We start from the raw sequence: 26924 nt of genomic DNA, 5'->3' as shown, positions 1-26924 counted from the left end.
AAGAGATAGCCTGCGAGTGTCCAGGGTCCCCACATGTCCTCAGCCGGCCCACCCACAGGCAGAAGGAAGTGGAGAGAGCCTGGTCAAGTCACACACCAATGTTACTATTTATAAATAGGTGGTAGGGTACCAGTGCCATGGGGGGGAGGGGGAGCAACAGGTCACCTGAGAGCTCAGCCGATTCCCTTGGAGGATGGGAGACAGCAGCAGGTGAGAGACAGACAGACAGACAGACAGACAGACAGACAGATACAACATGCAGAGAGAGTTTCGGTATAGAGTGTATTTAGTGGGTTTTGGAGGGGTAAAGGAAGGGTAGAAAGTGGGGAGAAAGGAGAGAGGCAGAAGCTGCCTCTCCAGAAAAAGGGCAGAGAGAAATAGAGGGTGAGAAAGGGTCCTCTTGCCTCAGTGGAAGAGGGAGGGGTTGGGAGTGGGCAGGGCTTGTCCCTTAAAGGGACAGGGTACCCAGGTGACAGACCAGGCCAGCAGACTATAATACTGCACTACCAACAGGTGTTCTAGGCGTCTGAGGGGACTCTCCATAGTCAAATGGTAACACCAGGTGCATCTTTGTCTCTAACTGCTACATCAAAACTGCTACATGGTGGGGGTGTAGCTCTGCAGAATCCCTGGGTGAGGTCGTCGACTGAGCTGCACTTTGGGCTAATTTCTTCTTTTTATTTATTTTCCAAGACAGGGTGTCACTGTAACCCTAGCTGTCCTGGAACTCACTCTGTAGACCAGGCTGCCTCGAGCTCACAGATCCGCCTGCCTCTGAGTACACCACCACCACCCTGCTTCCTCTTTTAATTTCTATATATTTATTTTTAATGATATGTATGTGTGTACCTATGTATGTGCGTGTGGATGCAGTGCCCACAGACGCCAGCAGATTCCCTGGAGCTGGAATTACATCAGACAAGAGCAAGTGGGTGTCACTTTTCCAGCTCCCCTGATGTCAAAGGACAACCTTAGTGTCCATCCTAACCTGCCCTGCATGTTTTATTTTATCCTATTCCTTTAGATTTATTTATTTTATGCATCTGTCCAAGTGTATGCATTGGATGTATGGACAGACAGATAGGAGCTGCCCTGTAGGTGTTGGGAAATGAACCCTGGTCCTCTGCAAGGGCAGTAGGAGATCTTAACTGCTGAGCCATCGCTCCAGTCTATCTTCGGCTTTGGATGAGGCAGTGTCTCTTGTGCGCCACAGACTACCTGGCCTTCAAGCTCCCACTCGCCTGCCCCTCCCCCATCTGTAGGAGGTTGGGCTGCAGGTGTGCTCCTGCCCCTCCCCCATCTGTAGGAGGTTGGGCTGCAGGTGTGCTCCTGCCCCTCCCCCACCTGTAGGAGGCGGGGTTGCAGGTGTGCATCCTGCTGTGCCTGGTGCTCCTGCCCCTCCCCCACCTGTAGGAGGCGGGGTTGCAGGTGTGCATCCTGCTGTGCCTGGTGCTCCTGCCCCTCCCCCACCTGTAGGAGGCGGGGTTGCAGGTGTGCATCCTGCTGTGCCTGGTGCTCCTGCCCCTCCCCCACCTGTAGGAGGTGGGTCTGAAGGTGTGCATCCTGCTGTGCCTGGTGCTCCTGCCCCTCCCCCACCCGTAGGAGGTGGGTCTGCAGGTGTGCATCCTGCTGTGCCTGGTGCTCCTGCCCCTCCCCCACCTGTAGGAGGCAGGGCTGCAGGTGTGCATCCTGCTGTGCCTGACTCTCCTGGGCTCTGGGACCCAAACTCCTGCTTTCAGGTTTGCACAGCACATGCTCTGCTCACTGAGCCATCTCTCCAGCCCCCTTTCTCATCACACTCAGGGGCTGGTGAGAGGGTTCAGTGAGTGGAAGGGCTTGCCAGCAAACCTAATGACCTGGGTTCAATCCTGGGGACCCACAAGATGGAAGGAGATGACTGACTCCTGCAAGTTTTCCTCTGATCTACACACACACACACACACACACACACATCACAAGATTGTTGTTAATTTTTATTTTATTTTAAGGCACCGGAGAGATGACTCAGGACTTAAGAGCATCTACTGATCTTTCAGAGACCCAAGTCATAATGTAGGACCCAGCCATGACAAGCTCTATAGAGGTCTGAGTCTCAGTAGTTTACCCTGAGACAATACCTGGTTCAGAGAAAGACCACAAACTAAGACTCCCCAAGGCACCACCCAGGAACAGACCATCCAAAGGAAATTCCTGACGTTCCAACTGTTGTAGATAGGATCACTGCCAGCACACATTCACAGGACACTCCTAGACAAATGTCAGCTAATGTAACTTTTCTGGTTTTTGCCTTTAAATAGTGCCATCTAGAAGGGCGGGGTCCCCCTCTGCTGTTGTGCTGATGAGGTCCCTGCTGGCTTGTAACATGCATCCAATAAACCTTGCTTTTGCATTTCAGTGAGTTGGTCTCCCTGATGGTCTTTTGGGGTCCCCATGGACTGGGCATAACATGTGGGGGCTCTCTGGGATCCTCCAGGCCCACAGGGACACTGCCCTGTAGATCTTTCAGTCGTCTGATAAGTTTTCTGTGTGTAAACTTCCTTTTGTGTCCTTCTGTTTGGATATCCTTCTGTAAATGGGCCCAGAATCTCTGAGAGCCTGTAGACGGTCTGCATGGATGCACGAGATGTCCCCAGGGCCCTTCTGTATGAGAGTGGATCTCTCTGGTTTCTGTAGACAGACATACGGGATGCTCCAGGTGTCTCAGTTCTGTAGGTAGACAGCTTGAGGCTGTCATCTTCTCAGTTTGGTTTTGCCTCCAGGCGCCAGGAGGAGTCTGTTTTGTTTTGTGTGTTGTTTTGTTTTTGTCTTTGTGCATCTTCTTTCTAACTTACAAGACTGATGTGATGGGACAGACTCAAGGCATGACTTTTTTGACTTTGATATTGGATCACTTACAGGACTTTAGAGATAGGGCCATAAGCATAGGGGTGTATTTTCCTGAGAGAGATGAGACAAACAACCTCGACCCACTAACATTTCATGGAGAGGAGTCAGCCTTAGCCTGTAGTGCGGGGACACGGGGACAATACAGGCAGGTTTGCCATAGAAGCACAAGATCCAATGGGTTATAAATATCTGTCATCATTTAAAGGGGCTGGTTACAAGTTACTATTGGTTAGGGTATGGAAAAAAAACCCCACTGTTTGTCTCAGATGCTTCACGCTGGTGCAGGATTTTATGTGATGCGAATTTAAAGTTATTTTTGTTATAGTCTCTGTTCTTGTTTAAAATATTGTGGCTATACAATATATTATATACTACTGAGGTAAGCCATAAGAAAGATTTCAGTAAGCGTTTTTATGTTGTCTGAAAAGCGAGAAAGGCTTTAGTAAAAAGCGATGGATGTGTGCTGGCAGGTGATCCTATCTACAATGGTTGCATCGTCAGGAATTTCCTTTGGATGGTCTGTTGCTTGGTGGTGCCTGGGTGGCCTCAGTCTGTGGTCTTTCTCTGAACCAGGTATTGTCTTTGGGTAAACTACTGAGACTCAGACTCAGACTTGAGCTTGTCTTGGCTGGGTCCTACAACATACTCCATTTAAAGTAAAAATAAATTTTTAACAAAAATAATCCATACTGCAGGCAGTCTCTGGGTCACCTAAAGTCTGTCCTCTTGGCTGTGTGACTTTAGGATGGCCACTTGGTCTACTTATGCCTTGGTTTTCCATCTGTAAATGGAGGCTCTCACAGACTCTGTCTGAGCCACCAGGTCCTCACCGTCCCCTTTGTGTGTCTGCAGGGGTCACCAGGTCCTCTCTGTCCCTTTGTGTGTCTGCAGGGGTCACCAGGTCCTCACCGTCCCCTTTGTGTGTCTGCAGGGGTCACCAGGTCCTCACCGTCCCCTTTGTGTGTCTGCAGGGGTCACCAGGTCCTCTCTGTCCCTTTGTGTGTCTGCAGGGGTCACCAGGTCCTCACCGTCCCCTTTGTGTGTCTGCAGGGGTCACCAGGTCCTCTCTGTCCCTTTGTGTGTCTGCAGGGGTCACCAGGTCCTCTCTGTCCCTTTGTGTGTCTGCAGGGGTCACCAGGTCCTCACCATCCCCTTTGTGTGTCTGCAGGGGTCACCAGGTCCTCTCTGTCCCTTTGTGTGTCTGCAGGGGTCACCAGGTCCTCACCGTCCCCTTTGTGTGTTTGCAGGGGTCACCAGGTCCTCACCGAACCCTTTGTGTGTCTGCAGGGGTCACCAGGTCCTCACTGACCCCTTTGTGTGTTTGCAGGCGTCACTGCCATAGCATGGAGCCTGGAAGAGAAGCTGCTGGTGGTGGGCACCCAAGATGGCGCCATGGTAGTGTGGGATGTAGAGGAACAACAGGTGGTCCACGTTCTAACAGGACACACAGGTGATGAGTGGGAAGCGGGGTGGCTGCACACTGTCCCCAAAGTGACTTCACCCTCACACACTGATGTCCTTATGCTGAGACTGCATCAGTCAGCTAGAACTGCACAAGAAACAATTTGCTGCCTCACACACAGTGGCCGCAAACAAGCTTTTTTATTAAAAAACATATACTGGAGGGCAGGGGCCAGAAAGATTGACTCAGTAGTTAGGAGTGCTTCTCGGTCTTCCAAGGATAAACGTTCACCCATGTTGGGTGGCTTACAACTGTCTGTAACTCCACCTCCAGGATATCTGACACCTCCTGGCCTCTTCAGGCACCTGCAGACACAAAGACAGACAGACAGACACACATACACATAAATTAAAATCTTAACACTGTTTCAGGGAGGGGGCACTGCTGGTGAGATGGCTCAGCAGGTAAAGGTACTCATCTATATGCCCGGTGGGCTGAGTTCAAATCCTGCAACCCATGTGGTGGAAGGAGAGCAACCTTCCAGGAGAAGCTGCAGGAGTTGTCCTGACCTACACACACACACACACACACACACACACACACACACACACATGTTAATTTTAAAAAGTCTAAAAGGGTTGGACAGTGATAGTGCACACCTTTAATTTCAGCACTCAGGAGGCAGAGGCAGACAGATCTCTGAGTTTGAGGCCATGCTGGTCTACAGAGTAAGTTCCAGGACAGGCTCCATAGCTACTAAAAAACCATTTCTCAAAACAAACAAACAAACAAACAAAAACATAGACAAAAACAAAAAAAGCAGACAAACAAAAACCTAAAAAGCTAGACTCACAACCATATATATATATATTATATATATATATATATATATATACACATATATATATATATATATTGTGTGTGTGTGTGTATATATATATATATATATATATATAAATTATTTCAGCCACACAAGGCTTATATTTCCAGGTTCTAGGGGTCATGCAGGTGCAGACAAGTCAGGCAGAAGTGCCTAATGGCCCCTGGAAGTGTTAAAGGGCCCTGTGTGATCCACGTATGACTCAGCTGAGCCCTTGTGCACATTCGTGAGTCCCCCTTATTTGCCTATGACGTAGCCATGTCAATCCCCTGTGCACATGCGCTAGGCAGTTTTTAAAAGCTGGACACACCATCTTCCTCCCTCTCAGTGCACACTGACTTCACAGGCCTGTGCACGCCCCCTCTAATAAACTCCTAAGCGGATTTGTTGCGTGTTCCGTGTTTCCTTCCCACTCACGCCAGGTAATTTCATATAAAACTAAAACAAATTCTTTAGCAACTATTAACTATTTAAGAATGTGTTTCATTGTAACATCTCGTGTGTCACATGTATAACATGTGACATCTATAACATCTTTGGATCACATTCACCTCCCTTTCCTGCCAGTCCCCTTCTCTTCCCAATTACCCATTTCTACTTTCCTGTAAGGGGGATGCAGGGGTGGGGGGGACCAATGCACTTCACTGGGGTTGTTTACAGAAGCGGGTGACCAGAGGAGCATGGGCTCCTCCCAAACACCTCTTCCACTGAAGTAAACATCTCCCTCCCTGTGAACTGCCTGAAAATCCTCAGGGGGAGATGGGCCTTGTGACCCCTCCACTTCTGTCTTAGGGTTTTTATTGCTGTGAAGAGTTGACCATGGCAACTCTTATAAAGGAAAACATTTAACTGAGGTGGTGGCTTAGAGTTCAGAGGTTCGGTTCATTATCACTGTGGCAGGGAACATGGCTGCATGCAGGCAGATGTGGTGCTGAAGGGGTAGCAGTCACACTGGGCAGTATCCTAAGCATAGGAAACCTCCAAGCCCACCCCCAGAGTGACCCACTTCCTCCAACAAAACCACACCTCCTAATAGTGCCACTCCCTATGAGATGGGGGGGGGGAAGGGGGTCGATTACATTCAAAGTCCACACCCTCTACGACCGCCGGTGACAATCCCTACCCTGCACCGACCTTTTCAGGATCACAGCTACTGTGAACTCATGAGAGGGACAGTCTCATCACACCCAAAGGGCAGCCTTCCCACAATGCTCCAGCGCAGCTTCCAGATCCTACACTCTGTTCTCTTCCCATCCCATGAGCCTATCTCTGAGCTTTGTGGAGGACTGATATACATGACCTATTTTGAGGGGCAATCACTTTATTCTCACAAGCCACTTCTTCTGAGGGTTGCTAACTCAGGCGGGCTCTGCAGGGTGGTTCTTCAGGCCCCGCCCAGCTGACAAGCACTGATACCCCATCATAATCGCACGGGGGAGGTGGCTAGCTCACGGTGTTCTTGACTGAGCCCGTTGACGCCTTGGTGTAAGGAACTACAAAATCACATTGTCAACAGTGTGCGGTGTTCAGGAGAGAGGTCACGTAGTCAACGGTGTGCATCAGGAGAGTGGGTCACGTTGTCAACAGTGTATGGTGTGCGTCGGGAGAGTGGGTCATGTTGCCAACGGTGTGCATCAGGAGAGAGGGTCATGTTGTCAAATGCAGTGGTGGTGCATGCCTGTAGTCCTACCTATAAGGAACCAGAGGAAGGTGGATCTCTGTGAATTCAAGGCCAGCCTGGTCTATAGAGTAAGTTCCAGGACTGGGCTACCCAGAGAAACCCTGTTTTGAAAAGCCACCACTAATAATAATAGTAGTCGTAATAATAACAATAATAATAATAATAATAAATCTCTTTTTAAATGACTCTAAAATATGGTATAAATGCTGCTCAGGCTGGCAAGATAGTTCACTCGGTAAAGGCACCTACATCAAAAATCTGGTGACCTGAGTTTGATCTCCAGAACCAATGTAAAGGTGGCTGAAGAGAAAGACTCTAGAAAGTTCTCTGACCTCCACATGCACCTGATGGTGGCAGCATGTATGCCATCCCCTCCCCTAACATCATGTGTGCACACACAAAGACGATGGGTTTTTTTGTTGTTTTGTTTCTGTCCTGGAACTCATTCTGTAGACCAGGCTGGCCTTGAACTCACAGAGACCCACCTGCCTCTACCTCTGGAGCGCTGGGATCAAAGGTGTGCACCACCACCACCCCCAGCAGTTGTTTAGATTCTTTAGCCCGAGGTAGAAACCAGGATAAACTGTCCCCCTAACATGCTCTCCCACACTGTGCCCATTGCAGCTGAGGTGAGGTGCATTCGAGTGTTTGCCCTAGGGACTCTCGCCATCTCTGCATCAAAGGACCGCACCCTGCGCCTGTGGAGCCTGCTCTCTGGCCAGGAGAAACTCACCATTTTGGACAGAGGCTCACCAACTTCCACAGAGCCTCAGAGCTGGGCACTCCATGTGAATGAGATGAACAAAGTCGTATACTTGACATCTAATGCAAAGGTAACAAACTGAGGTGAGAGAGAGAGAGAGAGAGAGAGAGAGAGAGAGAGAGAGAGAGAGAGAGAGAGAGAGAGAGAGAGAGAGAGAGCAGCCAGTAGTGGTGGTACACAGCTAGAAACCCAGAACTTGGGAAGCAGAAGCAGGAGGATTGCTGAATGCCCCAGGCCATCTTGTTCGGCGTTTGTAAGAGAGTAGGTTCTGGGTAAAGCATTGTAGAAGCATGAGGACCGGAGTCGGAACCCAGCACTCAAGTATAGCCAAGTGGGTGGCACACTTGTAAGCTGTGCTGGAGCAGCCTGGAGCTCGCTGGCCACCAGCACAGCCCAGCAGAGGAGGTGAGCGGCCTGGCGGGACGCCGCCACAGGCTTGCCACCAAGTCTGATGACTGTAATTCAGTTCCCCACCCCCAAGGATGGCATGAGATAATGGGGGGTGGCGTGTGAAGGTGTGTGGGTGTGTGGGGGCACATGTGCTGTGGTGCACACCCAGAAGCCAGAGAACAACTTGGACATCAATTCTTGCTGTCCTTCTGGTTTGAGGACGAAATCTCTGTTGCTGCTGTCGTGTACTCCAGGCTGGCTGGCCTGTGATAATCTCAGAGATTAGATCTTCACCTTCCTACAGGAGCAATGGGACTACACACACACACTGTGCCTGCTGTGTGCAGGTTTTGCAGATTCAAACTCAGGTCCTCTTCCTTACATGGCGAGTGCTCTACCCACCAAGCCATTTCTCTGGACTCCAAAATTTTCCTTTTGCTTTCTTCTTTGATGCTGGTTTATGCTGACATGTGATATTTGTGTCTGAGTATTTTGGTTTTTTTATTTTATGTCTAGGGCTCTTTGGCCTGCATGTGTGTCTGTGCAGTATGCATGCGCAGTCCCACGGAGGCCAGAAGAGGGTGTCGGACCCCCTGGGACTGGAGTTCCAGACAGTTGTGAACTGTCCTTTGGGTGCTGGGAACCGGACTCAGATCTTCTGGACAAGAAGCCTGTGCTCTTATTCATTGAATCCTGCTTTATAATCTCACTTAGTTCCAGACGCATCTAGAACCCATGTCTCCCAGTGTGTCCGTCCTGGCATTCATAGCCCTGCCATCTGACAGGGAGGTAATGGAGATACACAGTCACAGACTGATGGTGCAGCCTCAGGAGGCCAAGGCAGGGCTTGAGACCAAGGCCACCAGGTGTGTAAAAAGTTCAAGGCCAGCCTGGGCTGCAGAGCCTCCCACAAAGACTGGCTGGGGAGGAAGCTCAGAGGATGACGCTGGTACACGCCTGGCGAACTCTGAGCAGATTCTCAGCACCACGTGCCATCTGGATGTGTGGGGTGATCCATAAGTCAGGGCTGAGGGGCAGACTGGCAGACCTGACACGTGGGTTCCGGGATCTCAGCGACAGCCTAGTCAGTGAGCTCCAGTTCTAGGGTCCTCCTCGTTCACTCCGAGAGGGTCCTGTTGAATGTGAAGTGGATTGATTTGTCTGCCAGCCAGATTTCTCTGTGGTCCTCTGATTCTGCCTCCCAAGGGCTGGGTGACAGCAGCGGCTGCACCTGCCTGGCCTTTCCATAGATGCTGGGGCCTGAAATCCGACCCCAGCTTGGCCAGTAAGCTCTGTGCCTGCTGGCTGTCTTCTAGCCCTCAGCATCTTTTCATTTGTTTTTTGCGACAGGGTCTCGCTGTACAGCCTCAAACTTGTGACAGCTCTCCTGCCTCAGCTTTCCAAGTGTGAGACCTGGCTTTAACAACAATATTTTTCTTCTTTATTTACTTTTTTTTTAGAAAGGATTTCTCTGTGTAGCCCTGGCTCCTGGAACTCACTCTGTAGCTGGAACTCACGCTGTAGACCAAGGCTGGCCTCAAACTCACAGAGATCTCCCTCCCAAGTGCTGGGATTAAAGGCATGCGCCACCATGGCCCAGCTAACATCAATATCTTAACATTTATTTAAGGTGTGTGTGCATGTGTGGCTCATGTGGAGGTCAGAGGAAAAACCGGGGGAGTTGGTTCTCTCCTTCTACCCTGTGGGTCCCAGGGCTTGAACTCCAGTTATCAGGCTTAGCTACAAGCCCCTCCACCTGGTAAACCATCTCATAGGCCCCGTGACCAATATTTTACAAGGGCACACTTGTCGCAGATGAGACCAGTCTTGACTCCTGTCAGATGGAACTGACACCTTGTCCTGTAACATGAGGGCCTGCTTGTTGGTGTTTCTGTCCTGTCCAGTTCCCACAGCTGGTAAGCCCCCAAAGAAAATCACACAGAGAGTCTATATTAATGATAAAATGATTGGCCCATTAGCTCAGGCTTTGTATTAGCTCTTATAACTTACATTAACCCATTATTCTTATCTGTGTTAGGAACATGGCTCAGTACCTTTTTCAGCAGGGCAGGTCACATCCTGCTTCTTTGGTGATCTGGGCAGCACTGCGGAAAGAGCTTCCTTCTTCCCATAATACTCCTGTTCTCATTGCCCCACCTTTACTTCCTGTCTGGTTTTCCCACCTATACTTCCTGCCTGGCTACAGGCCAATCAATGTTTATTTAAAAAATAATTGACAGATATAGAATTGTCCCATCACTGTCTCTGTTGCCATCTTATAAAATCTTGTTTAAAGTTACCGGTGTTGAAAGAACCAGGTTTTCAACAGGAGATGATGGCGCACCCCTTTAATCCCAGTACTCAGGAGACAGAGGCAGGCAGATCTCTGTGTTCTGAGTTCAAGGCCAGCCTGGTCTACAAAACGAGTTCCAGGATAGCCAGGGCTACACAGAGAAACCCTGTGCTGAAAATAAAATAAAATAATAAGAAAGAGGTTTTGTTCTAGACATGTAGTGCACACAGGCCCTTCTGTCTCACCCTCAGGGTGGTTAGAAAACAGGTGTGTGCTCCACACCTGCCCAAATGCTATTTTATAAATTACAAAAGAATGTGTGCACCTGGGCACAATGATGGGTGCTAAATGGTCCAAGCTGACAAAGGTGGATTGTTTGAGCCCAGAGTTCATGGCCAATATAACAAGACTCCATGTGGCAACATGAAAACACGAGAGAGAGAGAGAGAGAGAGAGAGAGAGAGAGAGAGAGAGAGAGAGAGAGAGAGAGAGACTGGAAGGCAAGCTCTCTTGCTTGGGAATCTCCTTTCTAATTTTTTGAAATTTATTTTGTTGTTTGGGTTGCATCTTGCTGCACAGGCTGACCTTGAGCTCACTATGTAGTTAAAGTGACACTGGCCCTCCTGCCTCCACTCCCCATGTGCTAAGATAACACGCACCATACCTTGTTTATGTGAGTCTGGGTCCCAGCCCATGTCTCCCACTAATGCTGATGTTTCTCTTGCTTTTCACGGCTCCACTAGATCAGCGTGTGGAATCTGGAAACCGCAAAGCTGGTTTTCTGTATCCCAGGAGATGCGTCTGACCCCTGGTCCTGCGTGGCAGTGCTGGCTGCTCGGGGTGTGCTGCTCGCTGTGTCCAAGGGTGGTCAAGTCAGTCTGTGGGACTCAGCCATGGGAAAGCTGCAGGAGAAATACCAGCTTTCCAGCATCAAAGAGGAGACACCCACCTGTGCCGTCTCTATCCAGACACGGGCAAAGCTGATCACTGGCTTCAGCAGCGGCTCCATCTTCCTGGTAAGCGATTTTCCCACTCAGGTATGAGAACCTGAACTCAGATGTTCAGCACCCACATAAAGCCAGATGTGGGCCCCAAATGTTTATTCCTGCCCTGGGGAGGCAGAGTCAGGAGGATCCATAGGGCGCCTGGGTCAGGCAATCTGGTGGAATCTGTGTGTTCCAGGTTCAACAAAAGATCCCACCTCAAGGAATAAAGTGGAGGGGCTGGAGCAATGACTCAGCAGTTAAGAGCACCAGCTGCTCTTCCAGAGGATCCGGGTTCAATTCCCAGCACCCACATAGCAGCTCACACCTGTTTGTAAATCCAGTTTCAGAGGATCCAACACCTTTACACAGATATATGTGCAGGCAAAATACAAATGTACTTGAAAGAAAAATAAATTATTTTTAGAAAAAGGGCACTGACTGCTCTTGCAGAGGACCCAGGTTCAATTCCTAGCACACACATGTAGGCCAATACCTGTCTGTAACTCCAGTTCCAGGGTGTCTGATGCCCCCCTCGGCCTCTATGGGCACTGTATGCATGAGGTGCATATAGACACATTTAGACATGCACCCATACACATGAAATAAAATAAATAATTTAAAAACTAAGGTGGAGTGGTAGAGGAGAGATACTGAGGTTGACCTCTGACCTCTGTGCACACCTCAGGAAGTGCACAGATGTCCTGGAATTTGGGAGGAATAATGGCACCTTTTACCTTTCTTGGCTGCTGGGTTCCCATTCCTGTTGCTGTACTGAATCTGACGAGAGCAACTTGGGGAGAAATAAGCTTAATCAGCTCTCACTTCCAGGTTACAGTACAAGTCAAGATGGTGGCTCCATCCACAGTCTGATCAGGGAGCACAGAGGCCTGCATGCCAGTTCTAGGCTCCCTCCCTTCACCCAGGCCAGGGCCCAGCCCCTAACAAGGTCCAGTCTTCACACAGCAGGTAACAGATGGAGACAGCTGCCTCAGATGCCTCAGGCTTCCCAATCCTGATAATCCCTTACTGATGATCCTCCCTGGGTTCTTCACTTCAACATGCCATTAAAGTTGTCACAAGGGTTGGAGAACAGGCTGTACGGTTAAGAGCGCTGGCTGCTTTTGCAGAGGCCCAGTTCAATTCCTAGATCTACACTGGCTAGCTCACCACCTCTAAACCCAGAACCAATGGCTCCAGCGCCCTCTTCTGGCCTCTGAATGCATCTGTGCCTGGTTTTTCCAGACTGATTTTTCTGTGTAGCCCTGGTTGTCCTGGAACTCACTTTGTAGACCAGGCTGGCCTCAAACTTACAGACATTAGCCTGTCTTTTCCTCCCCAGTGCTTGTATTAAAGATTTGCACCACCATTCCTGGATATAAGCAAAACTCTTAAAAAACAGAACAACAACAGCAAAACCCTAATCCTAGCACTGAAGGCCCTGTGAGCTGTCCCTCAGCAGAGCTGTCCCTCAGCAGAGCTGTCCCTCAGCAGAGCTGTCCCCACAGAGCTGTCCCTCAGCAGAGCTGTCCCTCAGCAGAGCTGTCCCCACAGAGCTGTCCCTCAGCAGAGCTGTCCCTCAGCAGAGCTGTCCCTCAGCTGAGCTGTCCCTCAGCAGAGCTGTCCCTCAGCTGAGCTGTCCCTCAGCAGAGCTGTCCCTCAGCAGAGCTGTCCCCACAGAGCTGGGGGCAGTCCCTGCTCCAGGCTGCAGCAGATGTCCATCTGTCCCGCACGGGCTCATGTGTTTAAAAACTTGGTCCCCAGCTGTTGGTGCTGCATTGCAAGTTAGTGGGGCCTTCTGCACGTGGGGCACAGCTAGCTACAAGCCTCTCACTTGGAATGGGCTGGAAAGAGTCAGCTTCTTCCAGTTCTGGCTGGCGCTTCCTGCTTCCTGATCCCTCCGGAAGCTCAGACACTATCCAGGGCAGCCAGGCCTTCCTCTCTGTGATGGGGTGTGACCTGGAACTGGAAGCCAAGACGAATCCTGCTTCCTCAAGTTGTGTGGGCTGGAGCAGTATTTGGTGGTCACACGCTTCCCTCTGTATTAGAGCACAGCCCAGCATTCTCGGTGTGGGGAGGTGACCACACACAGGCACGGAGTTGCGTCTGAAGCAGTGGGCATGGATGGGAGGACAACAGAGGTTATACAAGGAGCTAATGTAGCAACAGTGTCTGCTGTCCTAACAACTAGAGATCTCTATGAGTTCTAGGCCAGCCTGGTCTACACAGTGAGTTCCACAGCCAGGACTACACAATGAGACCATGTCTCAAGATAAATAGAAATAATTTTTAAAAAGAAAGGATGAGGCCGGGCGGTGGTGGCACACACCTTTAATCCCAGCACTCGGGAGGCAGGGGCAGGTGGATCTCTGTGAGTTTGAGCCAGCTTGGTCTACAAGAGCTAGTTCCAGGACAGGCTCCAAAGCTACAGAGAAACCCTGCCTGGAAAAACCAAAAAAAAAAAAAAAAAGGAAAAAAAGAAAGAAAGAAAAGAAAAGAAAAGAAAGGAAAGGAAAGGAAAGGAAAAGAAAAGAAAAGAAAAGAAAAGAAAAGAAAAGAAAAGAAAAGAAAGTACGTAGTGGTGCACACCTTTAATCCCAGCACTGAGGGAAGCAGAGGTAGGCAGATCTCTGTGAATTCAAGGTCTACAGAGAGAATTTCAGGATAGCCAGAGCTACACATTGAGCCCCTGTCCAGGGACTGAGCAGAATAGAAAAAAAAAAGTTTCCTCCTGGCTGGGAGATCTGACAGTCTTTAACAGCAGGTACAGGCCACATCACATCAGTCAGCTGGTTTTGAGATGGCCTTGTATAGTCCAGGCTGGCTTGAACTCTGTGCAGTCCTGCCTCCTCCTCCTCCACGCTGGGATGACAGGCATGAGCCACTCTGCCTCATTTATTCCAAACACATTTCTGTCTCACTGAGCTCCACGGTTCCTTCAGGGCCAAAAAGTCCAGTAGGTTCTCCGCGCCTGTGCAGCAGCAACCACATCATCACAGCGGTTACCGTGCTAAGGTCATGCACTGGGAAACGGTTTCTACACACACTGTAGCCCTTCATCCTGGAGAGTGTAGCCTGGGGTTACCTCTTGTCCAATAGGGAAACTGAGGCACTGGGGGGCTAAGGAGCTCTTCGGTGTGACAGAGCCAGCTTGGGGTGGGGTGAGTTGCATCCCGGTTCAGAAGCTTGACATTCATGTTCCACTGTGCAGGTTTCCTCGGGAGAAGACAGGTTACTGGAGAAGCTTCCAGAAGCTGTGGGGTTCCTGGTGGTGTCTGAAGACGATTCCGTTCTTGCAGCAGGTAGCTTTCGTCTCTCGTTGAGTGTAGAGAAGGGAAGTAAAATTTGACTGGAGGTTGGGTGCCTGGCTCCCAGGTAGAATGAGGCACTGGTACCTCTCCCCTGTCTCCCCGCACCCCCTTCTTCCTTCCCAACTGTGCCCACCATTATCTTTCTACCTCTTCGTTTTATAATATATTGTTACTTTTTGTGTATAAAAGTGTGTCCTCATGCATGTATGCATGCATGTGTGCATGTGTGTATGTACGTGCGTGCATATGCATGTATGCATGTGTGTGTTTGTGTATGTGCGTGTATACACATGTGGGTATGTGTGTGTGCATGTGTGCGTGCTAGTGTGTGCACGTGTGTGAGTGCATGTGTGTGTACTTTTGTGTAGTGTGTGTGTGTGTGTGTGTGTGCAGATGTGGAGGGCAAAGGAGGACATGTACCAATTGGTTCTTTCCTTCCAATCCTGGCATTTGAACTTAGGTCGTTGGGACAATCAGCAGGAGCCTTTTCCCACTGAATCTTTGTGTAGTCCTCTGTCTACTTTGAAGTCAAGACTTTTAGCTTCCCTGTGTAAGTGAGAGTGAGCCCCGTCTGTCTCCATGTCTGATCATTCCACTCAGCAAGAAGCTCATTAGCTCTGCTCATGTTCCCACGAATGAGAGGATTATAAGGGTTCCGTCTCCCATCATATGCTGCATCCACCGTGCACACCTCCACCTACATACAACACACAGACCTGTACTGTGCCCACCACACACCTGTAACAGAAGCACGTGTCCCACCATATACCTTACACACGTACATCACACAAACCTTTAACCACCATGCACATTACACACCTGTAACATAGAAGCACGTCTCCTGCCATATACCTTACATGCGTACCCCTCTACATCACACAAACCTTTAACCACCATGCACCACACACACTTGTAACATAGAAGCACGTGTCCCACCGTATATCTTACCCACACACCTCTCTACATCACACAAACCTTTAACCACCATGCACATTACACACCTGTAATCCCCTCTTGAGGTTTTAAATGTTTTTTTTATTTTTAGTTGTATGTGTGAAAGGTGTGGGTACCCAACAAGGCAATATGCAACAGAGCCCCTGGAGATGGACTGACAGATAGTTGTGAGCCACCATCTGGGTGCTGGGAACTGGACCTAAGTCCTCTGCAAGAGCAGCAAGTTCTGCTAAGTATTGAACCATTGCTCCAGTCTCAATAAAAATCTTTTAATTAATTGTGATTATTTAAATTAATATTAATATTAATCATAGTTAATAAATTTGAGTGAATATTCAGTTTGTTTTAAATCAACCCATATTACTCACACAGATTATTTTTACTTCATATGCCCAAATATTTAACATAAAATCAATATAAATATTATGAATGAGTGATTTCTCTGTTAATTGTACCAAGTTTTCAAAATACCAGTTAAGAGCACGAGCCACTCCTCCAGAGGCTGCAGTCTGGTCCCCAGCACATTCGAGGACAGGCAGTGCTCACCCTGTGTAACTTCATTTCCGAGGGCCCCAAAGCCCCCCCTGCCCTCTGTGGGCTCAGCTCTCACAGGCACGCTCACACAGCACACAGACACGTGCACCCCAAAACACACTGGCGCAGAGAAAGGAGAGGAACAGCCGTGGGTTCCGAGCGGCCCTCTGAGAGCCAGCAGGCCTGCCTGCCTGTGATCTAGACCCGTCTTGACCAGGAAAGAGATGACCCGAGAGCCAGATCGAGTCCAGGCCCCAGCATGGGAACACTCAGAGTGTGCCTAGCTGGTTTGGGAGATGGTGTGTCCAGAAGTCAGGGAGGAAGAGCTCTGACTGGCTTCTCTATTCTCAGCCTGAAGGATCCAGACCACTGCCATTGGGACCTATCTAACCCTGACTTGGGTCACATCTACAGTCTTTCAAGAGCTATTGTTTCATGAGCAGAATTGTGGGGTGCTGTCCCCAAGAGTTCAGAGAAAGCAGCAGCTGTCCCTCCTGTCCACTCCTGTGACTAGCACAGAAAAGGCAGAAGCAGGAGGATCCCAGGGCCTCCCGGTCAGTCCGCCTAGCCAATCGTCAGCCCTAGGCCTGACAGAAACTTTGTCTCAAAACGTGAGGTGGGGCCCATAAGGTAGTTCTGTGGGTAAAGTGCTCAACAGACAAGTACAAGGCATTGAGTTCAGATTCCCAGCACACACACCAGCTGGGCACGGAGACAGCCGTCTGTAACCGCAGGCAGATGCTGAAAGTTCAGTGTCCTCGACAAGATGCCAAGCTCCCTCAAAAACGATTGATGACACTTGACAGCAGCCTCTGGCCTTGGGATAGGTGCAGTAACGAAACACGCGTGTGTGTGCGTGTGCGTGTGTGTGTCCCCACATACATACACATGCAAAATCTGCAAAGGAAAGAACATGGGCAGTGTCCAGGAAACATGAGAGAGGAATTCCTATGTCTCGTCCCCCAGAGGTGCCAGGAGACTTGTGACATGAGGCACAGTGTGCAGTGTACCCCCAACCAAGCCCTGAGAGTAAATTTGCCAGGAGTTAGACACACTGGCATTGTTGACAGCCCGAGAGGCTGACCTTGGTCTCCAGCCTCTCCTAAGACGCCTGTCCGATACTCCTCCAGGAACTCTCTTTGTTACTTTGGAAAACATAGATAAAGAAAGAACATGGTTATCAGGAAGGAAGCTCCATGGGTTGAGAGGCCTTGTCCCCAGAACCAGGCCAGGCCAGGGCGACAGGCTGCAGCTTGCACCTATGGTGCTGGCTGATGGACGTGTGCGTGTGTGTAGCGTGGTGCTTGTGAGTGCAGAGCACAACTTCAGGGAGTCTGTTCCCTTCCTCTACCATGTGAGTCCCGGGATGGAACTCAGGTTACTAGGTTTGGTGGCAAGCACCTTTAACTGCTGAGCCATCGCCCTGGCCCCAAAGAGTCATTTATTTAGTGTCCAAGATTAGACCACAAGTGCAGAAAACAACATGGTGTGTTTCATCAGTTAGAATCCTGAACATTTTATCCTGGGGGGGCAGCATTCAAGGACCCTAGAATAGAAAGAACACCACAGAGGGTGTGGAGAGGCAAGAGACAGACTTGGAGTTGAGGCTGGGGCTCCACAGCTAGAATGTTTGGACTCAGCTGATACAGTACTCATAGCTCAGGGAGTAGAGAGCTCGTGGCTCAGCAGGTAGAGAGCTTGTGGCTTCGTCAGTAAAGAGCTTGTGACTCGGTCAGTAGAGAGCTTGTGGCTCAGCAGGTAGAGTGCTCATGGCTCAGTGGGTAGAGTGCCTGCCTAGCAAGCCTGAGGTCCTGGTTCCATCCCCAGCACCACACAAACTAGGCATAAGTGATGCCTTCCTGTCATCCCAGCACTTGGAAGGTGGAGGCAGGAAGATTGGGAGTTTGAAGCCAGCCTGAGCTACATGACACTATGCCTTAAAACAACCTCAGTTTCCAGCTGGCTCAGCTTGGTCTGGGAATTCAGGGAGGATGAGCCTGAGGCACGTATTGGGGAATCCCACAGTGAAGCCTTCACATGGTGTCACTGCTGTGCGCGCGTACGTGCATGTGTGTGTGTGTGTGTGTGTGCGCGCGCGCGTGCGTTCATGTGTGTGCATGCGTGTGTACATATGTGCATGTGCGCGCATGTGTGTGTGTGTGCTTGCTGTTGTAACAACTATCCTCAATGGTATGCATGTACTGACTCTGCTGTCCCATGACAGCTTTGGAGCTTACACCGTTGGTATCCTTATGCATACATGGGGGAACGAGGGCTGAGGAGATGGTTCGGTGGGTCAGAACATCTGCTGTGCAAGCATGAACAGAGTGTTCACATCCCAGCATGGAAAAATGGGTATAGTGCATGTGCGCAACTCCAGTGCTGGGGGGGGGGGGGTGGAGGCAGGAGGCCAGCCGGACTTGCTGGCTTCTGTCCAAGTTCCAGGCACAGTGAGATAGTGGGCAGTGATAGAGAAGAGCCCCATGGCCTCCTTTGTCCTCTGAAAGTGCATAGACGGGATGCACGTGCACACGCGTGCACACACACTGAGGACAGGGAAAGTGGGGTCAGTGAGAGTCCAGGGGGCAAGGGTGGTTGCTGCCAGACCTGTGGACCTGAGTTTTGTCCCTGGAATTCACATGGTAGAAGAGATCTGACTTCCTCAAGGTGTCCTCTGGCCTCCTTTCCTCATGTGCACCATAGCGAATCATGTGTGTAATCGTACATACGTGCACACACACATACAATAAAGTATAGAACAGAATAGAACAACCTTTTTGAGGCAGGGAAAGTCAATGTGGTGGCTCCAGGCCCCAGGGACCAGTGCCTCCATGGTCTGGATCTGAGGGAACTCAGCATGTCCTGACAACAGAGAACTTCACGAGTTTCTCAACAGCTCCACGGCTGTCACCTCCAACACACATCTGCCATTCAGGGTGAGGCTGTGTCCCCTCTGGCCTTGGGACAGCCTTCCCCTGGGACGCCATAGGTGCTCTGAGAAGGCTCCAGGGTTGGGTAACAGCTCCGCCAGGCTCAGAGGTCTGACTGGGCTCTGCTACCACAGGCTTCGGGAGATCTGTGCGGATTTTTTTAGCCGACTCTCAAGGCTTCCACCGGTTCATGGCCACGGATCTGGAACACGAGGACGTGGTAGAGACAGCAGCTGTGGGTCCTGAGAACAACATGATCGTCACAGGCTCCCGGGATGCGCTCATCCAGGTGAGGGCTGACCCAGGACTCTGACCTCAGAGCAACGGATCCCTAATGCCTCCTAAGTTCATATACACAGAAAACAGATGAGCTCAGACCTAGAGAGGGGTGTTTAGTGGGATGATGTGGGGTGCTGGTATTCTGTGCTCAGACTTGGAGTGTTCCCCAAAGCAGGTAGCATTCCCTGTCTGACCTGAGCATTCAAGATAGTGTTCTTCAGGGCCACAGGAGAGGAAAATTCTCAGCAGCCAGCAAAGGCAAGACTGGCAAGGTAGGGACTTTGAGTTTTCCCAACATCTTGGTCTTATGACCTCCCTACAGTCTTAGAGGTTCTTAAGGACCCAATAGAATTTATTTATGTAGAAACACATGTTTATTTATTATAGGCTATATATATAAATATATATATGCCAATGTCAGGGATGTATTTTCTGTTACTATAATAAAATACCTGGGGCTGGGAACTGTATATAAAAAGAGGTTTGCCTACCTCACAGTATTCAGAAGTTGACTGGCTGCAGAGAATGCCACCAGTTCTGATGAGCTTTCCTTGTCCGTAGCACATCTGTGCAAACAGTGTGAACCTGTGTGAGGGGCGATCACACTTAGGGATAGGAGGTCAGACCTGCCTGCATAACAGTCCACTCTCCTGGGACTAATTTGAGTTCCATAACAACTACTTACCCCTCACCCTCATTTTGGAGACAGGGTCTCTAGCTCAGGCTAGCCTTGAACTTGATATGGAGCCAGGGACAATCCTGGAGTTTTGCTCTCCCACCTTCTGCCTTCTTGGATTTACAGATGTGCACAACCACAGACAGCTGCTTAGTTACATCCAAGGACTGCATCGCCTCCCACTAGGCTCCACCTCTTAAGTCCCATCACCTCTCATGCCACCTCTGCCACCCCCAAGACCAAGCCTCCCACCCTCGAGCCCTTAGGAAACCACACTCGAGTGAGGAGACGAAGCCCAGCCTGTCTCAGCTACATAGCAAGTTCATGGCTGATCTGGGCAATGTGAGACCCCATCTCAAATAGAAAAAAAGGAGGCAATTCAAGAACACACAGCCGTGGATTCACCAGGACATGTTCACATGATGACATTTTTATCACGGTTCTTGTTATTTTATGTGTATGAGCATCTTGTACCATGTGCGTGCCCGGTGCCCTCGGAGACAGTAGAGTTTGGATCCTCTGGAGCTAAAGTTACAGATGGCAATGAGCTGCCATGTAGGTGCTGGGAATTGAACCGGGGTCTTCTGCAAGAGCACTGAGTATTCATAACAGTTGAGCCATCTCCCCAGATCACACGGTGGTTTCCTGAAACACCATACACACACACACACACACACACACACACACACACACACACACTCATGTGCACATATGCATGTATACTACAATCTCACTCATTCAGCTCTTACAGAATTCTTACCCAGGAGGACAGGCCCCCAGGGTGTCTCCTGGGGTGAGAATGCTGGGGCCCTTGGAAGTCTTCAGCAGCCAGGTGGGTGATGGCTCTGGAGCCAGAGCCTCCACGTCAGCAGAGGCAGTTGCACAGCCGACGCGTGTCCCTGGGGCAGACCCATCCTTTTGTTCTCACTCTCAGGTGTGGAGTCTGTCAGAACAGGGCACCCTGCTGGACGTCCTCGAGGGCGTGGGAGCCCCTGCAAGCCTGCTGGTCCGGGGTGGGACTCTGGTGGCGTCTGCTTCCTCGAAGTCTTCGTCTGTAAAAGTCTGGGATCTCAGGTCCACTCAGAAGCCAAGGCCTCCTGCTCCATTTCTGGACCGCACGGGGCTCGCTGCGGTGTCCCATCATGGCAGCTACGTCTACGTCCCCAAGGTCGGGGACAAAAACAAAGTCACGATTTGGGATGTGGCAGAAGGTTTGTGAGAGATGACTAGCATCTGCATAGTGAGTTCTGGACTTACTATCCTGGAGGCGGAAGTCCAAGATGAGGCCAGGATTTGCCTCTGTTGGTAGAGTGCTTGTAGCTCAGTTGTGCAGTGTTTTTCTGGCATAAGGGAAGCCCCAGGTTCTGTCCCCAACACCACAGAAACCATGTGTGCTGGCCATGGTTCATAGTAAAAGTTAAAAGAACAAATATAAAACCACAGACTCTGGCTCATAAAGTAAACAAAGGGACTAGGGGGATGACTCAGTATGCAAAGCACTTGCCGTGCAAGCATTCAGCCTAAGTTTGGATCCCGCCCCCCATGAGTGCTGGGTTCTAATCCAGCAGCTGGAAGGCGGGTCCCCAGAGCAAGCTGGCTCTAGGTTCATTCCTGCCTCGGTGAATGGATGGATGGAAAGCAACTGAGGGAGCCTGCTGACCTCAGTCTTGTCCCACACACACCTTCACCTACACATGCCTCCACAAGCATGTGGACACGCATTCACCTGCAGCCATGCTCATGTGAACATGCACACACCACATATACATGTGCAAAGAGGTTGAAGAGCACGTGAATAAACTGCACTCAACCTTGATGTGCACACGTGAACACGGACACAGAGACGCACAGACATGCATGACGAGGTTAGAGGTGCTGGAGGGGCCGAGGGCTGCACACTTCTGGTTAACAGATGCCTTTGCTATGTCTGTGCAGGATTGACCCAACACGGCAATGCTCTCGTCTTTGTGTTTTCTTTAAATCAGGCACTACCCCTCTTCTGAGGGGTCCACCCCAGAAATCTAATCAAATCCTAAGCCTGCACCTCCCAAAACCATCATGAAGATGGAATTTTTCTTCCTTCCTTCCTTCCTTCCTTTCTTTCTTTCTTTCTTTCTTTCTTTCTTTCTTTCTTTCTTTCTTTCTTTGGTTTGAGTTTTATCTGCAAGTATGTATACATGTGCCTGGTGCCCATGAAGTCAGAAGAGGGCATCAGAATCCCTGCAGCTGGAGCTTCTGAGCTGCCACATGGGTGCTGGGAACTGAACCCAGGTACCTGCAAGAGGAGCTGGTGTTCTTAACCACTGAACCATCTTTCCATTCCCCAGATGGACTCTGAATTTGGCATAGTGTGAGGGCTCAAATGTTCAGCCTATAATTACCAGGGTGTGAAGGGGAGTGGGGACAGGTGCACTGTGTCCTGAGGGTTGTAGGACACCCCTGGGAGGTTCAAGCAGACTATGAGGTGATGCGGTTTTCATTTAACTAGATTAGATTCCAGTCAGGTTGGTCGTGCACCTAGCTGTAATCCCAAACCAGGAAGGCTGAGGCAGGAAACCAAAGTGCTAGAGATCAGCCTAGGTGATTAGAGAGGTCCCATGTTGCTACACTTCCCCTGGGCGTCTATCTCTGTGCACCCCAGATACGGCAATCAAAAGCAATCAAAAGCCGTGCTGGGAGAACCGGGAGTCTGCTGGAGTTACAGGAGCACGGGCATGGGAGGGGGGGGGAGCCTGCTGTGTTATCCCAGTTCCCACGCAGCGCCCAGACACTAGTGAAAGCTACAGGTGTGGAGCTCTGTGCACCCTTTGCAGACAGCTCACAGCCTGGGGCACTTCCCTCTCCTATCAGAAGGGAATGTTTCAATATGGTTCATGACACCGCTCTGAATTTAACCCAGAGGCCAGTCTAGGCGTGGCGGGAGCAGGTGCTGGAGAAGGCTGCCCCAGTGCTATTCCCCAGGGCCCAGCAGGGCCAGGTAGACAGTGTAGTATCATGGAGCACGTGCAAACCCAGGTTCTGCCCTCCCCCTGCCGAGCGCAGCCCCTCTCCCTAGCTTCGGGTGCCTCTCAAGCTTGTGGGAGCTCGGGGTCCCCCTCGTCTCCTCCAGTGCCTACTGCGCATGCGTCAGGCCCTGGCTTCCATTTTGCCTCAGGGCTTACTGAGAATGTCTATAGGTGCAGGGTTCATTAGCAGCTCCAGGCTCAGTCAGAAAACTATCCAAGCTGAACCTTAGGGTCAGAAAATAAGAAAGCTAGGTCAGCTAAACGTCCACCAGGTAAGCCTGAAAATGTGAGTTTGAGCCCCGGGACCCATATGGTGGGAAGGACGACGAATTTGTCCTCTGACCTCCACACACATATAAATAATTGTAATTTTTTAAAAGCTTAAGAAAACCAGACGATCCATCCCTGACTCTCTTCTCCCTGAGCAGGTGAGGAACAGGATTCCCTGGACACGTCCAATGAGGTCCGGTGTCTGGAGGTGGCCGAGCAGGCCAAGCTCCTCTTCACAGGCCTGGTTTCGGGGATTGTGCTTGTGTTCCCCCTGAATTCCAGGCAAGATGTGCTGTGTATCCCCCCACCCGAGGCCCGCAAGGCTGTCAACTGCATGTCCCTGAGCAAGAGTGAGGACCGGCTGGCCATCGCCTATGACAACATCGTCCTGGTGCTGGACATCAGCCCCGGGGATCCATGTCCCACCATCGAGGGCCCCACCTACACCTTTTACACCCAGCTGCCGGAGACCATAGCGAGTGTGGCCCTGCTGGCCGACTACCGTGTTCTCTACGGCATGACTGACGGCGGCCTCTTCCTGTACAACTGCGCAAGCTCCAAAGTCTTCCCGCTGGAGGCCCACGGGAGCAGGGTGAGCTGCGTGGCGGTCAGCCACAGGGAGCTGCTGGCCGTGAGCGGGGCGGAGGACGCGCTGCTCTGCCTCTGGGACCTGCAAGCTTGCAGGGGAATGTTCGAGATGAGCTATGAGGTGGGTGGCCTGGCCCACTGACATCCATGCTGTGCCCTTTCCTCTTCCCTCCTGTGTTCCTTTCTTATTTTGTGTTTACACTGTTTCTAGCTGTGAGCATACATCTTTGTGTGTGATGGATAGAGGTCAACCTGGGTGTCATTCCTCACCTTGTTTTGGGGGGCTGCAGTGGGCAGGATGCTCCTATCTACAACTCCCCAAAGCTGGGATTGCAAGTGTGGGCCACCATGCCTGCTTTTTTTTTTAAACATGAGAACTAGGGCTCCATCGCAGGTCCTCATACTTGCCTAACAGTTGACTCAAATGAGGAGGAAGGCATTCCTAACGAGGCGTCCCCTAGCCCCCAGGTGCGTGCCCAGCCACCCACGGGTGCTGTGCCACACTGAGGAGCTGTAGAGCTGCGGCCTGCACACACACCCGCGTGTGCATTGCACCCTGAAGCTCTTGCCTCTGTGAAGACAGTCCTTGCTCCTTGGAAGGTCCGTCTCCCTGGGGTTTGCTCTGCTCGGCCTCCTATAGGGGAACTGGGTTTGGGACACTGGCAGGGTGAAGGACTGGTCTTATCTCAGCTGGAAAGGGCATCATGGGTACACTAGTTATTTTGTTACCAGATCACTGACTAGAAGCAACTGAAGGGGGAAGAGCCATCCGGGCTCCCTGTTGTAGAGGACACAACCTAAGCTGGAGGGAAGGCATAGATGTCTCTCTGGTGGCAGGGGTGTGAAGCTGGAACTCCGCATCTTGGTGGAACAGGAAGCTGAGAATGAACAGGATGTGCACTGGGCTATAAAGCCCATAAACCAGAACCACAGTGGCCCGCGTCCTCTAGGGAGACAAACCTGAGAAAGGTCTTCAACTTTCCCAACAACAGCTGTGGACCAAGGGTTAAAACACATGATCCCAGGCAGGCGAGAGGGCTCAGCTGGAAAAGGTGCTTGCAGCCAAGCTCGATGACCTGAGTTCTGTCCCCACTAACCACATGATGTAAGTCGAGAACCAGCTCCTGCAAGTTATCCTCTGACTGCATACAGCGCTGTGACATGCAGCCCCCCACCCCCACAAACAAATTCAATACAAGTAAACAACAACAGATACCGTGTGAGCAGGGGACATTTCTCACACAAGGTCCGTCATATGGTCTGTCTCCACAGAGCTCCTACTGCAGAGGGGTGCGGTGTGCCTGCTTCTCGAAGGATGACAAGTACGTGTTTGCGGGCATGAAGGACCGCTCCATCATTGCCTGGAGTGCACTGGACGGTGAGTCCTGCTTTAGCATGGAGCTGAGCTATGTAGAAGCCTGTTTTATTTTATTCTCTCTCCCTCTCCCTTACTCCCTCTCTGTGTATATGTGTATGTGTGTATACACATGTGCACAGGAGTGTACCTGGACCTGTGTACACGTATAAGTGAGAGGTGGAGGCTGAGGTTGGCCTAGTCCTCCATGTTATTTTTGGAGACAGGAGCTCACCTATTCAGCTAGACTAGACACCTAAGCCCCAGGGACCCACCACAGACTGTCTCCACCCCGCTAGGATTACAGATCCATGTTGACACACCTGGCTTTTGCATAGGTGCCAGGGATTCGAACTCAGGCCATCACGCTTGTGTGGCATGCCCTTCACCTACAGTCCTTCTTTGCTTTTCTGTTGCTATATAAAATATCCTGACCCAAAGTAGCTTGGGGAGGAAAGGGTTCATTTGGCTTAAAGGATGTAGTTCCTCCCTCAGGGAAGTCAGGCAGGGACCGACTTGAGGCAGGAGCTGAAACAGAGGCCACAGAGGGGTGCTGCTTACCAGCTCACTCCTATGCTCAGCCTGCTTCCTTATACAGCCAGGATTACCTGTCCAGGGGTGCCACTGCCTGCAGTGAGTTGGGCCCTCCCCAACCCGTCATTAATCAAGAAAATGCCACACAGACCAGTCAGATCCAGGCATTTTCTCAGTTGTGGTTCCTTCTTCCCAGACGACCTGAGCTGGTGCCAAGTTGACAGAAAACTAACTGCACACCTGCTGAGCAATCCCATAGGGCTGGGCTCTGACCTGACAAGAAAAGAGCCATCCTGGGTCTTAACGGGCCTGCTTCAGGCTCTAGCTTGGTCCCTAAGTTTAGGAGGTCTGCAGGACCCATGATTTCCTGCTAGGCCGGTGCTCTAGATCCACAATGCCCTCCGCACATGGCCTGCAGACCCCTTTGGGGACAGCACGAACTTCTTCCCCAGGCATCCATGAGGGTGGAAAGTACCCAGTGAATGTGCATTCTGTCCCTGGGTGGTGACCATGTGCTGGAGAGGACTTTAGAGTCAATGGTTAAGTCAAACCAGGTGGAAAGGGAGCCCCAGGGAGCCCTGACTCTCTCTCCAAAGCTGGGATTGCCAATGTGCAGGGAGCCCCAGGGAGCCCCCACTCTCCCTCCACAGCCCTGGGATTGCCAGCATGCAGGGAGCCCCAGGGAGCCCCCACTCTCCCTCCACAGCCCTGGGATTGCCAGCGTGCAGGGAGCCCCCACTCTCCCTCCCCAGCTAGGCTTGCCAGTGTGCACCACCACACTCAACTTTTCCATGTGTGCTGAGATCAAACTCATGTCTTGTGTCTGTAGACCAAGCACACTGCCACCTGCAATGTCCTTCCCACCTCTGTGCCCCAGCTGTCTTGTAAGCAGCCCTTTCCCCATCACAGGCACCCTGCTGGCTGTCCAGTTTGTCCACGCTGTCGTCAGCCGAATCATCCCCACCTCCAATGGCTTCATGGCCCCCACAAGCCACGGCTATCTCATCAGAGAACATTTCCAGTGCCCATCAGCCAGAGCCTCCCAGCAAGATCCTCTCAAGAACTTCAAGAGGGCAGTGTGGTTAGTCAAGACCAGGCAAAGGAAAGAGCAGCTGACTGCCGCAGAGGCCTCTCAGGATACAGGGTCAGTGGCCGCAGATGGAAAAGAATCAAAGTCAAATAAGCGCTCACAGGTCTGCCTGATACTGTGA

At 50.9% G+C, this 26924-nt stretch overlaps 1 protein-coding gene across 1 annotated transcript; it reads left to right on the top strand.

The window, feature by feature from the left end:
- Window positions 1–549: 549 nt before the first annotated feature.
- On the top strand, window positions 550–26924 carry Nwd1 (NACHT and WD repeat domain containing 1). Its single transcript, XM_042054913.1, has 12 exons — window positions 550–633; window positions 1263–1822; window positions 3778–4121; window positions 4214–4336; window positions 7474–7682; window positions 11039–11311; window positions 14490–14580; window positions 19142–19296; window positions 20897–21173; window positions 23396–23946; window positions 25098–25203; window positions 26623–26924. Exons 1-12 carry the CDS (start codon window positions 550–552, stop codon window positions 26922–26924), a joined length of 3075 nt encoding a protein of 1024 aa, XP_041910847.1.

Source organism: Arvicola amphibius, chromosome 4 (genome assembly GCF_903992535.2).
Source record: "Arvicola amphibius chromosome 4, mArvAmp1.2, whole genome shotgun sequence".
Taxonomy (NCBI): Eukaryota; Metazoa; Chordata; class Mammalia; order Rodentia; family Cricetidae; genus Arvicola; species Arvicola amphibius.
The sequence above is the reverse complement of the archived record's forward strand: the minus strand, read 5'-3'. Positions and strand labels throughout refer to the sequence as shown.